Source organism: Trichoderma atroviride, chromosome 3 (assembly GCF_020647795.1).
Source record: "Trichoderma atroviride chromosome 3, complete sequence".
In the NCBI taxonomy this organism is placed as follows: Eukaryota; Fungi; Ascomycota; class Sordariomycetes; order Hypocreales; family Hypocreaceae; genus Trichoderma; species Trichoderma atroviride.
The window spans coordinates 706,691-722,357 of NC_089402.1; the positions used below are offsets into that span (position 1 = coordinate 706,691).

At 52.6% G+C, this 15,667-nt stretch overlaps 2 protein-coding genes across 3 annotated transcripts; both read right to left on the minus strand.

Moving 5' to 3' along the window:
• Nucleotides 1-1,001: 1,001 nt before the first annotated feature.
• TrAtP1_005456 (uncharacterized protein) lies at nt 1,002-5,466 on the minus strand (the record flags this gene model as incomplete). The annotated part of the gene is made up of 6 exons (XM_066112713.1): nt 4,928-5,466; nt 3,656-4,066; nt 2,888-3,040; nt 2,752-2,825; nt 1,119-2,696; nt 1,002-1,064 (listed from the first exon to the last, which is right to left on the minus strand). Exons 1-6 carry the CDS (start codon nt 4,953-4,955, stop codon nt 1,002-1,004), a joined length of 2,307 nt encoding a protein of 768 aa, XP_065968798.1. The 5' UTR covers nt 4,956-5,466.
• A 1,225-nt stretch (nt 5,467-6,691) lies between these two features.
• On the minus strand, nt 6,692-11,850 carry TrAtP1_005457 (uncharacterized protein). 2 transcript variants are annotated; one of them, XM_066112715.1, is made up of 4 exons: nt 11,546-11,850; nt 11,134-11,359; nt 7,133-11,039; nt 6,692-7,064 (listed from the first exon to the last, which is right to left on the minus strand). In XM_066112715.1, exons 3-4 carry the CDS (start codon nt 10,345-10,347, stop codon nt 6,986-6,988), a joined length of 3,294 nt encoding a protein of 1,097 aa, XP_065968799.1. In that variant the 5' UTR covers nt 10,348-11,039; nt 11,134-11,359; nt 11,546-11,850; the 3' UTR covers nt 6,692-6,985. The 2 variants fall into 2 exon arrangements, with proteins under 2 accessions (XP_065968799.1, XP_065968800.1); XM_066112714.1 differs by having other exon boundaries at nt 7,133-10,306; nt 10,972-11,359.
• Between the last annotated feature and the right edge of the window lie 3,817 nt (nt 11,851-15,667).

The window sequence follows — 15,667 nt, forward strand, 5'->3', positions numbered from 1 at the left end:
AAACGGCTAAAATGGGTATCTCATCAACCCTTCACAAACTCACACACACATACATCTCCCCACTTATCCTCTCTCTATCGTTTATCCTTTCTACCTCACCAAACCACACACCACCAAGAACATACTGCAAAAGTAAAAGAGAGGGGAAAATAAAAATTGCTCCTTTATGGAATATCTCTCCATAAAAAGGACACCACAAAACTGAAAAGAAAAGAAAGTTAAACCACCAGGGTCTAATCATCAAATATGTCGGTTTATACTCCGTTCTACCTCCCATCTCGCTCCTTCAAACCAAAACAAAAACGAGAGCAGACCAAGAAAGTCAATGACCTCAGCAGCCAATCCATATGGCTGGAAAAATAAGGGGGAATAGAAATCGGGAAAGAGAAAGAGAAAGAAAACGACATCAATAAAAGTGGAATACCTGACCAGGCAAAGCAAAAGAAGAAGAAAAGTGAAAGCGAATAAGCCCCATTCCATCCCTCCAAATCTCCCAGGGAAAAACAACCGCGCCTCTGCAGTGCCTTTGCCAACCACTAACTGTGCGGCAAGAATGATGTATATATCTCATCATGAACATGACATGACAAATGAAAGAGGACGCCCCAGCTTCGAGCTCATACGAAGTCAAGAGAACAAGATTTGAGCAACAAGAGCTAGAAGAAGCATGTGTGACATGCGTCATCGCATTCAACTCGATCGTCATGCCCAAAAAACAACCCCCTTTTTTTGTTCTCCCCGCTGGACTTCCGCAACGCCCATCATGGTTGACTTGTTCCGGCAATAAAAGACGACAAAAGTTTCATGTAAATGAAAAAAACGACAAGCCATGCGCTGCGTGATAGGATGAGCGTGAATCCAGCAGCTGACATTTTCTTTCAAAAAAACGGTGATCAACGTGCGGATATGGAGAAAAAAAATCTATGGAACCCCAAGAGGCTCTCTTAACAAACATTATGTAAAAAATCGTAGGAAAGGCTGTTTTGAATGGCCACGCTCACTCAATGAGATCCACGGGTTCGTTGCTTTCTTGCCAGCCAGTCTCCAAGCATGTTATCAAGTTGCTATAGCAGCTGTTAGTATATGCAGCGCCTAAGAAGAGAAAACTAAACACTTACAGTCGTTATTTCAGCCAACTTGGCATTCTGCTCTCGGAAGAGACCACCTACTACGGGATGATCGCTGCTTGCAGGTACCACATCGGTCTTGTCGTACACTACAACCAAGAGGTCGCGAATATGCTCGGGCTCGTCAAAGAAGGCACGTAGCTTCATGTCGTCCCAGGTCTGCTCTTTGCTGCCAGTGGAAGAAGAGCTACTCTTGGATCTACCCTCAGCAGACTGAGTTAGCTCAGGAGAAGGCGAAACAGAGGGCGATCGATCCTCTGGAGACGAAGTATCAACCATCAGAGCAGGAGGGTCCGAAGGCGCAATGGGTGACTCGGGAGACGCCTCTGCAGGCGCGCGGGCTGTAGATTCGGCCAGAGGCTGTTGCTGAGATGCAGGAGATTTGTCACCAGTAGATGAAATGTGGCCCTCGGGGAAAGAGCCAGGAATAATAGCCTCTTCTTGTTCTTCCTCCTCTGGTGCAGCATTGGTAGCCGCAGGTGTAGACGATGATTTTGGCCTGGGCATCTGATCCAAGATGGCTTCGCCATCATCTGAGTCGTCCGAGTCGGATACATCCAAATGGGCATACGGGGATCGCGGCCCAGTAGCGGCTCTCGGGCTGGTAACTACCTCGCCACGGCGTGCAGTAGGAGACATTGGCTGCTCCAAAGACGGGCGGCCCCGAGGGGGCTGGTGCGATGGAACCTCTTGTGTCTCGTTTGTCTCGGGGTTGACGATGCGCATTGACGGTGGAGGAACGTTGGAAACATCGTTGATGCGGCTCTCGGCCAGATAAGAGGCAAGCTCCACGGTGGAGTTTGGAGTCTTCTCGTTGATGGATGGCTCGACTCGGGCTTGAGGCTTCTGCAGCTTGGCCGGCTGCCTGACCTTTTCCGGAGACGAATGCTCTTCAGACTGGCGCTCCTCGCTGTCGCGGGGCTCGCCGTCCGGCCCATCGTCATTGGGCGACCTCTTCTTGTCTTTCCGTGAGAAGAAGCCTCGGAGACCACCAGGTTTCTTGTCCTTCTCCTTCTCCTTGCTCTTTTTCCTGTCCTTGTCAGACATGAGCTCCTTCTCAAGCTTGTCTAAGCTTGCGCGAGACTTGGATCCGGCAGAGTCAGATGACTCCCGAGGGGGAGCGTCATCCCGCAGCAAATTCGGCGTAAGGGTAATCTTCTTGGTCTCGGCTGTATCATCCTTAAAGAAAGAGTCGGTGTTCCTGATGTTACCGTTACGAGATATGCTGGGGCCGTTCTTCTCCACAATATCGAGGCTGCCCCGAAGATCTTCATCGTCGGATTCTTCATCCTTGTTTGGCTCAGATTGTTTGGCAGCCTTGGACTTGGTTTTGAGCGGTTCCACCTTGGCGGTGTCATCTGCAGCATCGTCGTCTTCTGACAGCGCCTTTTTCTCCTGAGTTCCCTCTAGCAGCTCATCGAGATCTTCCTCATCTGAGGAGTAATCAGGGTTGTAGTTGTGGTAGGTGGGCTCTGCAAAAGCGACAGTGGCTTTCTTTTTGATGGCGATTGAGAAGCTAGTTTTTGGCTTCCCATCGGCTTGTGTATCGGTCAACATGGTTGAGGAAAGCTATTGAGCGTTAGTAACGAGAAGACATCATTTTATTGATGAGAATTGTACGCACATCGATATTCCTGTGTTTGTTAAGTCGCGCTAATCTTTCGGTAGGCGTCTCGATGTGCTCGGCTGGCAGGTAGCCTACGTATTGACATATTAGCGAAAATGTTGATGGAAGCTGAGAAATCACAAGGAAAACATACCAATGCTACTATCCTTGACTACTCTTACCAGCCACCAGTAGCTGTTGCTATCGTCGAGCAGAACCATGGTATCACCCTTGGTCGCGTTCGCTTGGCCCTCGACGGTGGCCACAAAGGTGTGGAGGGCGTAGACGAAATCGAAATCGATGTCCTCTGGTTCATGTAAGCACTCTGCTGCCCAGCCATAGTCAATGAAGCGTGGGTTGTTGGGGAGGGAGAAATCAGAATCATCATCTTCTTCAAAGGATTTGTTGTACGGTATCGTGAGCGATGTATCGGCCTCTTCGATGCCGGCTTCGGTCTCGTATACGAAGGCGTCTTGATGGGTGCAGCTGCAGCCACAGCCACAGCCACAGCCATATTCTCCATCATAATCACACATGCACGTCTCCCCATGCTCGATAGCGCTGAGTTCCTGGTGAGCTAGAGCTTGTGATAATGCCCAGTCACCATCCTCGTCCACCACAGGATCCTAGCCTTTGGTTTCCAAGTCTTGTTCATCCGTCTCATCAACATCGCAGCCGGCATCGTCGTCGTCGTCGTCGTCGTCTTGATCGCCACACTTGGCATACTCACCCGAAAGAAGATGATGATGCCCGCTTCGAATCTGCTGCAGGAAATCTGTGTCTCTTGTGCTGGGAATTGGAGGAGATGGAGTGTTTGGGTGCAGGTGCAGTGATGCCCAGGGAATCCGAGGGATGGAGGTCAGGGAAGACACTCGCCGCGGCCAGGCCACGGGAGTGACGGTAACGGAGTGGCTGCACGCACCATCTTCGATTGAGGGCGAGCTCGAGATGCGATCCATCATGTCGTCATCCAGGTCGCCGTCGTCCTCGATGTCGTCGTCGTCGGCCATGCCGCCGTTCTGGGCCACGGCCAGCGGGTCCTGCTGGTGCTGATGCTGCTGGTAGACGTCCATGTTGCCGGCGTCTGTGTCTGTATCTGAATCCGCGTCCGAGTCGGTGTCGGTGTCGGTGTCGGTGTCGGTGTCTGGCGAGCCGTTGTATGTGGCGGTGGAAGAGGCAGCCCGGGGACTGCGCGATTGCTCCTGGGCGGACTTGTGGGCGGCGTCGCGAAGGGTCTCTGCCTGATGCGGAGCGCGGGCGGTTGGGCGTCGATCTCGGCGGGCGGATTGGTCCTGCGCCGAGGGGGCGTGGTGGTCTTGAAGATCGATGGTGTCTGTATGTCGAATCGAAGGGAAAAAGGAGGAAGCGCTCGTCAGTCTCGAGCAGTCAATGCTCACGTGTCTCGCGTCGCGGACTCGGAAGTTGGGTGGGAAAAGAGAAAAAGACGACGTGAATTGGACAAGGAGAAGGAGAAGCAGAAGGAGCGTCAGAAGAGAGCGAGTGAGGGTCGGGAAGCTGCCCAAAGTTCAGAAAAGAAAGAGCGCAGGGAGCGCGATCGAACGAGCGAGAGAAGAAAAGGGCAAGGGAGAAAGAAGAGAAGATGCGATGATGGCCACTAGATTGTGCAGCAACAGCAACAGCTACAGCTACTAGAGCTTCGGGCAGATGCAGATGCAGAAGATCAGGACGAGGCAAGAAAAAAAAGGCACAGTATGGACGGCCAAAAAGATGCCCCTGGTCGAGTTTAGGCACTCTCGTGTGTTCGTCTGTTCGTCTCGCTCTCGTCTCTTGCCATCGCAACGTGCCAATGCTATGCAAGGCTAATCACAGCGAAACGGGGGTGGCGCGCTCTGGTGCTCTTTTGCTATTCCCGTCCCTTTTTTTTCTGGAGCCAGTGACAGGCACAAGTCCCGGGCCAGGGCCTGGCTCTCCAGCAGGGGGGTGGAATAAAAGGTGGAGGAGGGGAGGGCACCAACCAGAATTCTCAGTGGTGGTGATTCGAGATGGAGGGACTGGACATACAGTACAGCAAAGGCATGAGAAATACAGGGGCAGGGCTTGGGCGATCGCTTGTTTGCATGAGGACAGAGCACGGAAAAACAAAGATGGAGAAGCGAGGCCAATCAGCGCCCCGTAGTGAATGAATGAATCAAGCAATCGGGATAGCAGTCTGTCATCGTACAGTAATACGTACCGGCTCTGATGATGGACGGCCTCGTCATGGCGGATGAATGGATCGCAGCCCGTCTTCTATTGTTGTGGATGTATTTTGCCGCTCAGCTTCGTGCCAGACTGGTTGATCAATCCCAGAGATTTCTCTCACTGTATCTCAATGTTTTTGTGAAATCTTTGTTTATTTTTTTTAGAAAAAAAAAATCCCTCTCGCGGGCTTGAGCGGGTTTCCGGCTAGCTGGCGATCTCCACGACACTAAGCAATTGACTTTTGGCCTCGCTCCTCTATGCGAACACGGTTGTCACTCCAAGCGTTATCTCTCGGCTGCCTGTTGGCTGTGCTTGCTGCAGGAATAATAGGATCGCGTGCCTGTTGGCTGACTGTGCTGTGCTGTGCTGTGCTATAATTGTGGCGCGTGCTGCAAGGCGCAATAGCAAAGCAAAGGGCTGACACTGCGAGTATCAATATCAGATTGGAAGCAAAATGACAAAAAAGCTGAATGGAAAAGTGAAAAGTGAAAAGAGGCTTGACGGGCTTTGGTAGGTAAGCGATCGGGTCTGGCAACCAGGTGACGACAAGAGATGAGCAAGTGAGACATGCGTCTGGTACGAAGACACGGACACGGTTCCTTTAGCCAGCTTCACAAGAAGATCAAACAGTAGTATTCTCTGCCATCATCCCACTGTAAAACGCAAAGTGCATGAGAAATCAGCAGATGCAGCCCATCCATAGCGTCATCTCCCACGATACTGTGCATCAATACAATCAAAATCCTACGATCCCCCCTCTCCACTGGGTCCTGCTAAAAAACAAGCGCGCCCAATGTTTCTACCGACGCACGTCCACCCACCCACACACAATAATAGCATGTCAACACCAAAACATTCCTCCAATACCCGGTTTTCTCCAATACCCCTCTTTTCTCTACCAAAACACGTTCTTCTCATGCAACAAAGGACCTGATCAAGCAGTATCAAATGCTATAAAATGGTGCTATTAAACCCAAAGTCCTTCTTCAAATCTCGCTCACTCAATCCCCCCAGCATCTCCCTCGGCACCATCTCATGCACCAAATCCACTCCATGCAGGTGCAGATGCAGCTGAGATGCACCTCGCCCGGGTTCCTACATCCAGGACCATTTTACATTTGATGTACCCACAAATTCTTCCCACAGCTCCAATGCCTTATCCACCCATGTATCTCTCGCTCTCTCTACGGAGTACCTCTGGTCATGAACTGTGCTTTTCACTTTCATTTTTCAAAAAACCTCAACACAACGCGTAATCAAACACCATCTTATAAAACACCACAACATAACCCGGCATGACACGGCATAAACACCAATTCAATCCTACAACATACGCATAAACCAATCGGACTCTCTTAGCGAATCCCACCTCAGCCCAGGTACCTAGTAGGATTAACAAAAAATGAACAGGCCAAGGTACCTAAAGCTGAAACAACCCCACGCACCCTTTACGCAATCTCACTGGTTCTTGTACCCCCTGGATCCGAAACATGACCATTCCGGGTCTGCATTTCTTTTTTTTTTTGTTAAAGCGTTGTACTTGTAGGCAATCGCGCTTCATCCACAAGATCTTCAACCTACCTATTCATGGCATTGTGCTGACTCACTCACTTGGATGAGATAATACAGTAGATACTAGTAATACACACTAACATCTCGCATGGATCTATTTTCAGAAACAGACATACCTAGTAGTATAAATAGATTCCTTCAGCCATTAGTGCAAAAAGACCATACTTCACAAGACAACTAGACAGCTCATCAATTAATCGAACAAATCATCTTTTTTTTTTTCTGTTCCTGAATCCCTATCAATAATCCCGTAAATCTATTTCTTGTAAAGCTACTCCATTCTTGATAATGGCAGCACTTGAAAAGCCGTTTGGCCTCTTTTTTCATTTTCCTCCATTCTTTGTTTGACCCAACTGAGAGACACTTTTTTTTGGTTGTCCTCTATTCAATGCATCGTAAAAAAAAATACTTCAAAACGCGCTCGAAAGCAAAAAAAAAGGCAGAATATTAGTTAATGCAAATCTCCTCCTCTCTCCCTCTACTGGTGGATAGACATGCGTCGAACCTGCTCAGTAGGGCTGCCCTGGGCTGCCATCTCGGCCAGCTTCTTTGTCATGCTATTGAAGTAAATGTTAGCAGCTGGTCATCATATTGAGTCTTGAGACGAGGTGTGCAAAAAACTTACAAATCAAAGAAAGCAAACTGGCTGGGCTGGCTACCAAACTCGTAGACGAATCGGCTGGCCAGGTAGCTGCCAAAGATGGCGCGCAGGTAGTTCTCTGGCACGCGGGAGATGATCGTCTCCAGGCCAATCTTGTCCAGCAGAAGCTTGGGGAGGGCGTTCTTCAAAACACCCTTGCGGATGTTCTCGTTTTCCCACAGGTCAGAGTGCTGCAGCTTCTCGTCAAGGTCGGTAATGGCCACCGACAGCTTGTCAGACAGAACGGATCGGGGAATGCCAGTCTGCTCGTGCTCGCGCCAGATGGCCTCAAACTCGAGTCGAGCGTTCTCCTGGATCTTGGTCTGGACCTCTCGGACGTAGTCGTTGTAGAACTGGGGTGCCTGTCCAGTCTTGGCATCGACGCACATGTGCTCGATGAAGCCGTCAGTGTCAAAGGACAGAGAGGCCAGGACTTCCAGAGACGAGGAGGTGACACCTCCCTTGTTGGCAGAGGCATCCTTGTAGAGAATGCAGCCGGCAGCCTCCAGGCGCAGCTTAGCGTCCTGGGTGATGAACAGGTTGGCACCCTCGACAATGTAGGGGATGACGCTCTTGCCGTCCTTGATGAGGCGGTTGACAGAGATGAGATCAATGGACTCGGGCCGGCCACCACAGGGCACAAAGCTGTCCGTCATATCGGTCTCGCGCAGGTGGTATGTGTTGCGGAAAGACGTGCCGTTGTTGACGACCTCTCCGCTGGGCAGGGTGACGTTGTTCTCGTCGCAGAGAACGCGGTATCCGTCCTTGGACAGCTTGGACAAGTCGTACTCGATAATCATGGCTCGCTTCTTGGCCAGGCGAATAAGCTCGTCCTTGTCCAGACCGTTGGGGTCTGCCAGCACACCAGAGCCGTCGACGACAGCAGTGTACTTTTCGTTGCTGAGTAGGATTTCGTTGCTGCCCAAGTCGCCGTCGGGACCACCGGTCTGCATCTTCCGGACCTGAGAGGGGTCCAGGTCGAGCTTGCGGTAGATGCCCTTGACGTACTCGCGCACAGACAGGGTAGTCATGCCATACTTGTCGTGGGGGATACCACCAAGCTTGGGGGACTTGCCGGTGAAGAAAGACTTCCACCAGGGAGCACCACGAGCCTTGGCGTGCTCGGTGGCCCAGTTGACCAGGTCGGCGGTGTTCTCGTCGGGACCCATGAACAGGATCTCCTCCTTTCCATACAGATCGATAATGGGATTCTTGATTCCAGGGGTCTCTGCGGGCAGGAGGAGATCGAGGATACTATCAATGTACTTTTCAAACGCCTCGGTGGCCTTGTCCTGCTGCTTGGGGTCCAGGAGAATGACACCCTTGGATCCACCCTCGGGGATATCCTTGTTCTTGCGCTGCTGGGTGCTGGCAAGGCCGTAGTTCTCGTCAAAGAGGTTACGCGCGTTGATGCCATAGGCCTCCTTGCTGCGCGACTTGACGATACGGATACCACCACGAGAAATGTCTCGGAAACGGAGGTGGAAGCCACGAGACTCGGCACCAATGACCAAGAACATACCGTACAGGGGCTTGGGGTACTCGGCCTCTGGCAGGAAAGAGGGGTCCAAGCGGAAGCTGAGGGCGACCTTGGTGGGGGTGAAGTAGTTGGTCTTGAGGATGGCGTTGTTGAACACGCGGAAGGCAGTCATGACCATCTCGTCGTGCTCGTTGGCGACCGTCTTGGAGATTCTGTCTCGGAGCTTGTCGTCAGACATGACCTCGACGGCGGGGGTGGCCAGAACAGCGCCGTTCTCCTGCTGCAGAGGCGCGGGGAAGTGCACGTTGGCAAAGGCAGCATAGAGCAGGCGGATCAGCTCGGGGTACGTCTGGATGATCTCGACAATGTAGTCGGGGGTGAAGGTCTCGGTACGAAGACGTCGCTTGAGCTTGGACAGCAGAGCCGCGTGGGCGTTCTGCTTGGCGTCCAGGATCTCAGAGAGAGAAGCGTACTCGGGGCCGAGACGGTTCAAAAAGTGCTGGACAAACACCCAGGCGCTGTGGGCATAGACGGACTCCTGCAGACTCAATTCACCAGCGGCAAAGAGGTGGTGGAACTTGTTCTGGGGCAAGCAGTATAGCAGGGAGATTTCCTTTGTGATCTGGTGGATGGAAGCATCGATCGAGGGGAAGTAGCCCTCCAGGTTGGCGGCGGGGCGGAGGTAGACGGACATGACGGTGATGCCGTTGGAGAACTGCTCCACATACTTTCGCGAGGAGGTGACGCCGTAGTGGTGGTACAGGTCACTGAGAGTCGAGAAGATGCCGCGGGCAGTGCGGCTGCGGAAAGCAACAACCAGACGCCTCTCGGCCGAGCCCTCAATGTCAAAGACCTCAATGACGGGGCCAGCTCGGGTAACGGCCAGCTCGATGATCTCCTGGTAGATCTGCTTGGTGTTGGCGGTGGCCTTTTGCCAGAAACCAACGTCGGAGATGACCTCGATTCTGGTCTCCTTGGGGTCGGTAGACTCGGGGCTCTGCTTGAAGTGGCACTGGTACACAAAGTAGCAGCGCAGAGTGGCCTTTGAGCTGGGGCTGGCGCCAATAGCAGCAGGCGATCGGAAGGTCTCGACGCGGTACTTGCTCTTGCCCTGGTGATCCAAATACTTGGACTCGAGACGAGACTCGTACCTAGGGCCGCCGACGTGGGCCTTGCCAGGCTCGCTCGTGTCGATGTAGATGGCGTGGTCATGGGCCTCCATGTCCAGGCGGATCTCCTCCTGCTTGTCCTCTCTTGAGTGGGCAGCAACCTTGGCGGCGTAGAGCGAGGTGATTTGGTTGGCAATGACATCGGGGGTCTCGATGTGGAAGTAGACATCGTCGATGCCCAGCTTCTCGTAGAACCACTCAATCTGCTCGTCAATCAAGGCATCGGGGAGCCAGCCGCCCTGCTGGATGATGGCCTTGACGGACTTGATCTGCTCCGTCTTGCCCTCGAACTGGGGGGCAACGTAGCCGACTGTGGCAGAGCGCAGAACTCGGTGTCCATTCCTCAAGCTGTGAGGAACCTGGGGAACACTGACGTGAGTGGGCTGAGGTGAAGGACCACGACTTGAGTCTGATTCAGAAGTCTGAATCTGAGCCAAAGCCTTGGGCCTGGGGGGAATTGCGGAAGACATTGTGGATGGTAGGTCTAAGGGATCCGTGTATTCAGGGAAGCTGTCCAGAGGAGAAAAATTAGTTTGGAGTGCCAAGGCCATTGCGAAGATATCAAGTAGCAAGAAGGTGAAAACAGGGAAAAGTATTAAAAAACAGTGAATACAAATGGCAAGAAAATAAAGGGTGGTATGAAAATGGGAAGAACAACAGAACGCTGGTTGCAAGGAAAGTCGCTGCAAAGACGTATATCATATATATACTTCAACGCCACGACACCCCAAGCTACAACGTCAAAGATAAGGATTTTCTTTGCATTGACAGCCAACCCGACGCATGAATCAAATGACATGCACGATCCAAGCAAGGGTAGCTATCAAACTCCGGGTGAGACACGCCAGAGACGCAAGGAGAGATCAGATGGCAGCGCCACACTCGTGGTGTTGGTGCCGTGAGATATTGCAGTTGCCAGGGGCAAGGAATGCGGGTGCTCGCCCAAGCTTGGTTGGCAAAAAGCCACGGTTCGATGTAAAACACGATTCGTGCTCACCGCCGCAGGCCACAGCTCAGGCATTGTCACGAAGCCACCACCCCTTGGGCGGCAACTGCAAAACTGATCTGATGCCATATTGATTCGACGGGAGCGGCGGAGAGCGACGAGGGGCACAGGGAAAAGAGACAAACAAGCCACTAACAGCCCAATCGGAAGGCTCGCTATCACCACGTACCTAAAATGAAGACGGGGTAGGAATAGATGGTAAGAATAGCAGCAATCGCAGCGGATCTCGTGTCAATCCTAGAGCAATCGCAAAAAGACCACCAGTCAGCAAACCGCTGTTTGCAGAAAAAAAGGAGATTTGTCTTTTGTCAGATCCATCAATCAGACGTACCAGATAACGCTATTCAGAACAAGCAGTGAAAGAAGCTAAAGAGCTGAGGCCGTGGCGGGGCAGGGGGCTTCAGCTGATAGTGGTGCTCCTGCGGTCTGGATGGCGACAGGAGGAGAGATAAGAAGACCCAAGATCGGTGAGACGGGCTTCGTATTTATGAGGTCGGTGCGTGACGAGAGATAAGAAGAAATTCTGTGACGAGAAGTTTCTATTTTAGGCGCTGCGTCTAGAAGCACCAGAAGTGCCCTCTGTTAGCCAACACTGTTGCTGCTTGCAGCCGGGTGTCTTTTTTTTTTCCAAAGCGGATCAGAAGGAGCTGACAGCTTCGGCAGTGCCGAGCTGCCGCTGTTCGAGATCATTGGATCGCCTGGGACCCTTTTTGCTGGGCTGTGTTTGTTGGAGCTGGACTCACCGTATTGGGACGTGTGTCTATTGATATTTGTCTTTTTGGTATAATCCCCTGAAGATGTTGTTGGGGAAGGGATGCTGGGAGTAAAGATGCAGATAAGGGAGAAAGAGGATAGGTAAAGGTGAATTATAGCTGGCGGCTCAGAGGAATTGGGGAGCCAATTGGCGCTGCAGACAGGCCAGACGGGATGATCTAAGAACAACAAGTGAAGCTGAAGCTCCTCAGCAGCAGCAAAACGCACCCGGCGGCGCTGGCTTTAAGTACTCTGGCGATTCTGGCTCCGACGAGCTCGTCGACGCTTCGTGACTCTTGCCATCGTCACGGTACACCACGGTACAATGGCGCTGGTGACCTCGTTGCCCCTCCACAGTGGGCCTGCCAGGCCCAGAACTGGAGCCCCCCTGCGCTGGCCGAGTGCCGCTAGAGCGCTGTGGCACTGTACGTCCGGTACAGCGAGTACAATGTGTCCCTCCGGCACGCCTGGCCCGCAGAGTCCGCTTAAGCTGCTTCTCGAATCTTTTTTTTTTCTCTCTTCTCACTTCTCAGTTAGCCCGGCACAGTGCCAGCCGGTGATCCGGGCCGGTCGAGTTCGCTTTCTGCGTCGCCCTATGACCTGCTTCAGGGCCTCCCCAGCGCCTGTGTTTTAGGGGGCCTGGCCGCTAGCAGCACATCACGTTGGCCGCTCTGCTGGGCTTCTCGACTTGCCTCCGGCTAGACCGTTGGGCTCGCGGTCAGATGACTGTTGCTCTCATCTCAATGCGGCTGGGGGGCCAGATTCCTTATTTTCCAGAGGATGTGTATTACAGACCGAGTACGAGCGAGTCCAGACGAAAGGGGGAATGAGTATGAGAAAACCGTGCACGGTATGCGATGTGTCGCATCGATACTGTGCTGCACGCTCTACCTGCGGCCTCGTGCTTTGTACATGCAAGTACCAATTGTCCGGTCCCAAGCAGAGCCCAATGAGGGCAGAGGAACGCTCAAAGGACCCCAAACGGAGCGGCGGCGCGCAAGTTGCGAACAATTCATGCTTGATGGCGATATGACCTCACGCCGTCGCTCTGCAGGTCTGCAGCTACTCTCCAGGCACTGTAGGCGGTGCGCTGTATGTAAGTATTACCAAATAGCAACTAGCAGCTAGGCCCCAAGGGGCAGTATCGCTGGTCCGGGCGTCCGGTACCTGACCGTTCAGCAATCAGGAACCAGCGCCGGGGGCTGCAGGGCAGGCGCAGGCGCTGCAATGCGGCACCTGGACGCAAATTCCGCCAATCCTCCGGGCCGGTGACACCCACAGGCGGCCGAGGGTACCTTTGGAGCAGCGCTGGTAGCCCGCGGACGGGTATGTACCGCAATTGCGACGACCGAGTACCGCTGGTACGTACCTCTGCTCTGGCAGCCGGCTATTCGAGGCTCTGCGCTAAGCAGCCCAGTTTTTTGCATTTGCTTCGTCGTGTCTTCGCAGAGCTTCTCCAGACGTCCTCTGAGCTTTTCCCCTCTCTCCACGAATCGAGAGGCGGGCTAAGCCTCAAGTGGTGGCTCCCCGGCTTGGCCAAAGCAGAGTCTGTCTGTCTGGTGATGACTCGCAGGATAGACGCGGCCATAGGCAGGCCAGCAGCCAACCAGCGATATTCGTTCTGGAACAGGTACAGGTACAACCAAACAACAGGCAGAAACACCATGGCATCCCTTGTCTCAGGCTGACAGTCTGTCTCGCGCATGATGCAGCCCCAGCTTCCTCTCGGGTCCTCCCAGCAATTGCAAATGTGATACCATGCTGACGTGCGACGACTCCTGCGATTTGCAACATTGTAGCCTGCCTCGACGTCGATTCTTATCTGCCGCTTATCCGATTTGTGAGAGGCAACGCAAGACCACTTGGGCCATTCTGCGCACATCAACAGCTGCTTCAATGTCTTATTGAGCAGCCAGTGTTACTGCCTGCATGTAGGTACCTGCATGCGGTATACAGACTCAAGAACAACTTGTACACAAGGACAAGCACCTGTACGCCAATTACGAAGCTTCTTCCATCGACTTTCCACAAGAGTCAGTCTACAAGATTGCTGCCCAAGATGATGCACATCCCAGCGCCTCAGAGCCCCAGGAATCCAAATCCCGGGCTCGTCAACATCGTTGTCCGTTTCGAAAATGCCATCGTGACAATGCAAGGTTGGCTAAGACAGCATCTAGACCTGCCCGTAAGGAGCTGTTTGTCATAGGTAGTCAGCCAATTTCGCCTCCAGAAGGGAAACGAAAAACGAAAAAGACCACCTGACAAGCGCCTCCACAACGCGCAGGGCCTAGTCTAATTTCTTCTTTTTCTTCCCTTTTTTTTCTCCGAATGCTACGGTACATGGACTACATGGACTACATGGTCACGATGCAGGTGGCCGGCCTGCATACCGCTTCTTTCAAGTTATCCAACACTTGTACCTGCAAAACACTTGCCAACGGCATTGTTTTCTGATACTTGAACCAGGTAGATCCGGAGTATAAGCAGCTCATTTGTCGAATTTTTCCCAACAAAAAGGGCGTCTATGCGCTATGCAGGCAGGGGCTCGTATATACCTTACACTTTGCATGCAAGTCGCGATCCGGCTACGGGTCCATCCCCGGTATATTCCAGCTAAGCTTCCCGCAGACCCAGCGGCCAGCCGCGGGGATGCTCTCCTTTGCCTTCTCCATGAAATACAAGTACTATTGCCTGGCGGAAGCGGGTAGCGGGCCAATGGCCCTGTCTAGCTGGCCACGAGGCACCTCACGATGGTCCAATCTGCGGCGGCGACGAGATTGCGTGGCGGCCCCTATGGCCGTGCTGCCACGAGAGAAAAATTTTCAGCCCCCCTGAATCCATTCAGTCAACCGACAGCACATACTTGTAAAACAAAGGAGCCGGTACAGGTACCTGTACCAATACGTGTCCATACGTGCTGTTTGCGGATGCATTGGCTCAAATTGAAACTCGACAATTGCCCACTTGCAGCAGCAAATACGGTGATGTGATGGAGCCTAGACAGCGCCAGCAGCCAAACACAATGGCGGCTCGACGCCTCTCCCCAATATATTCGGCACGGCCTGGAGAACGAGGCTCCACACCCGGTCTTTGTCTCCGCCTCATCGGCTCTGATCCCCACAAAGAGCCAAGAGACAAGCCGATGGCCCCAGACCCGGCACCACCGAGCCACGACTGTCTCTGCATTTGGGTTTCCATTACCCCCAGGTTTTCCCATCGCGGGTTTCTATTACCCCCCAGTTTACCTGATGAGCTGCTTGTGGGTGAGGGCTAACGCGAGCTAACTGTGTGCGTTTGTCGTTTGCTGGCTTGAGGGGATTTGTCTGCAGGAACATGCCCGTTTTGTGTCTTCCGACCTGGTAATGGCGTAAACCAGCAAAGTCGAGCGGGTGGCTGCCTCGCATTTACCTCTCAAGGTACCAATCTGAACGGTTTGCAGATTTTTTTCCTACGGTATGCTTACTTGGGCAAATTAGATATAACTATTATTGACTATAGAGGTATTTACCTCTGAGTATATACACGCTTGTATGGATCATCTAACAAATTAGCATCTCAGGTGCTTGAAACACAACTTGTCCAACACAGTGCGGGCAAATCGATCGTCTCAGAATGGAAAATATGCGGCCGAGACGCAGCAGCTTCATTCCTCTATTAGCTCATTGATTCATGCATCATCTCCCGAGACTGCTTCGTCTACACTCGCCTCGTCTCCCTTGCACGGCTTCGCTTCCCCAGGAAATCACGAAAAGAGAAAAGCAAGCTAGATGGGCGGGAGCGGCAAGTCTCGAGCGGTAAAAACAGGAGGGTAGCAGCAAGACCTGGAGAAGAGGCAGTAGTCCCGGCTAGAGAAATCTGGGGGAAGCCGTCCGCGCAAATCAATCTAGTCAGACTATCGACTGCCCAGACCGGGACCTCATCCGCTACAGTAGTCCTCAATTTTCAATTTTTTCTTCACTCTGGCCTTCTGGCGGAGAAAACGCTGTGGCCACCTGTTAGTAAATCGTGGGTCCTCCTGGGCAACAAACTCCATGTCGTCTCTTTTTTTTTCACACCCCGCTTATTTTATTCTTTTCTTTTCTTTTCTTCTTTTCCTTCTCTTCGGTTGCCCT

Excerpts from the sequence above, each read along its gene's own strand:
- TrAtP1_005457 (XM_066112715.1), bottom strand. The coding sequence starts at position 10,347 with ATGGCCTTGGCACTCCAAACTAATTTTTCTCCTCTGGACAGCTTCCCT. Across the intron at positions 7,065-7,132 it reads CAGTTTGCTTTCTTTGATTT|CATGACAAAGAAGCTGGCCG; the intron begins GTAAGTTTTTTG and ends TTACTTCAATAG.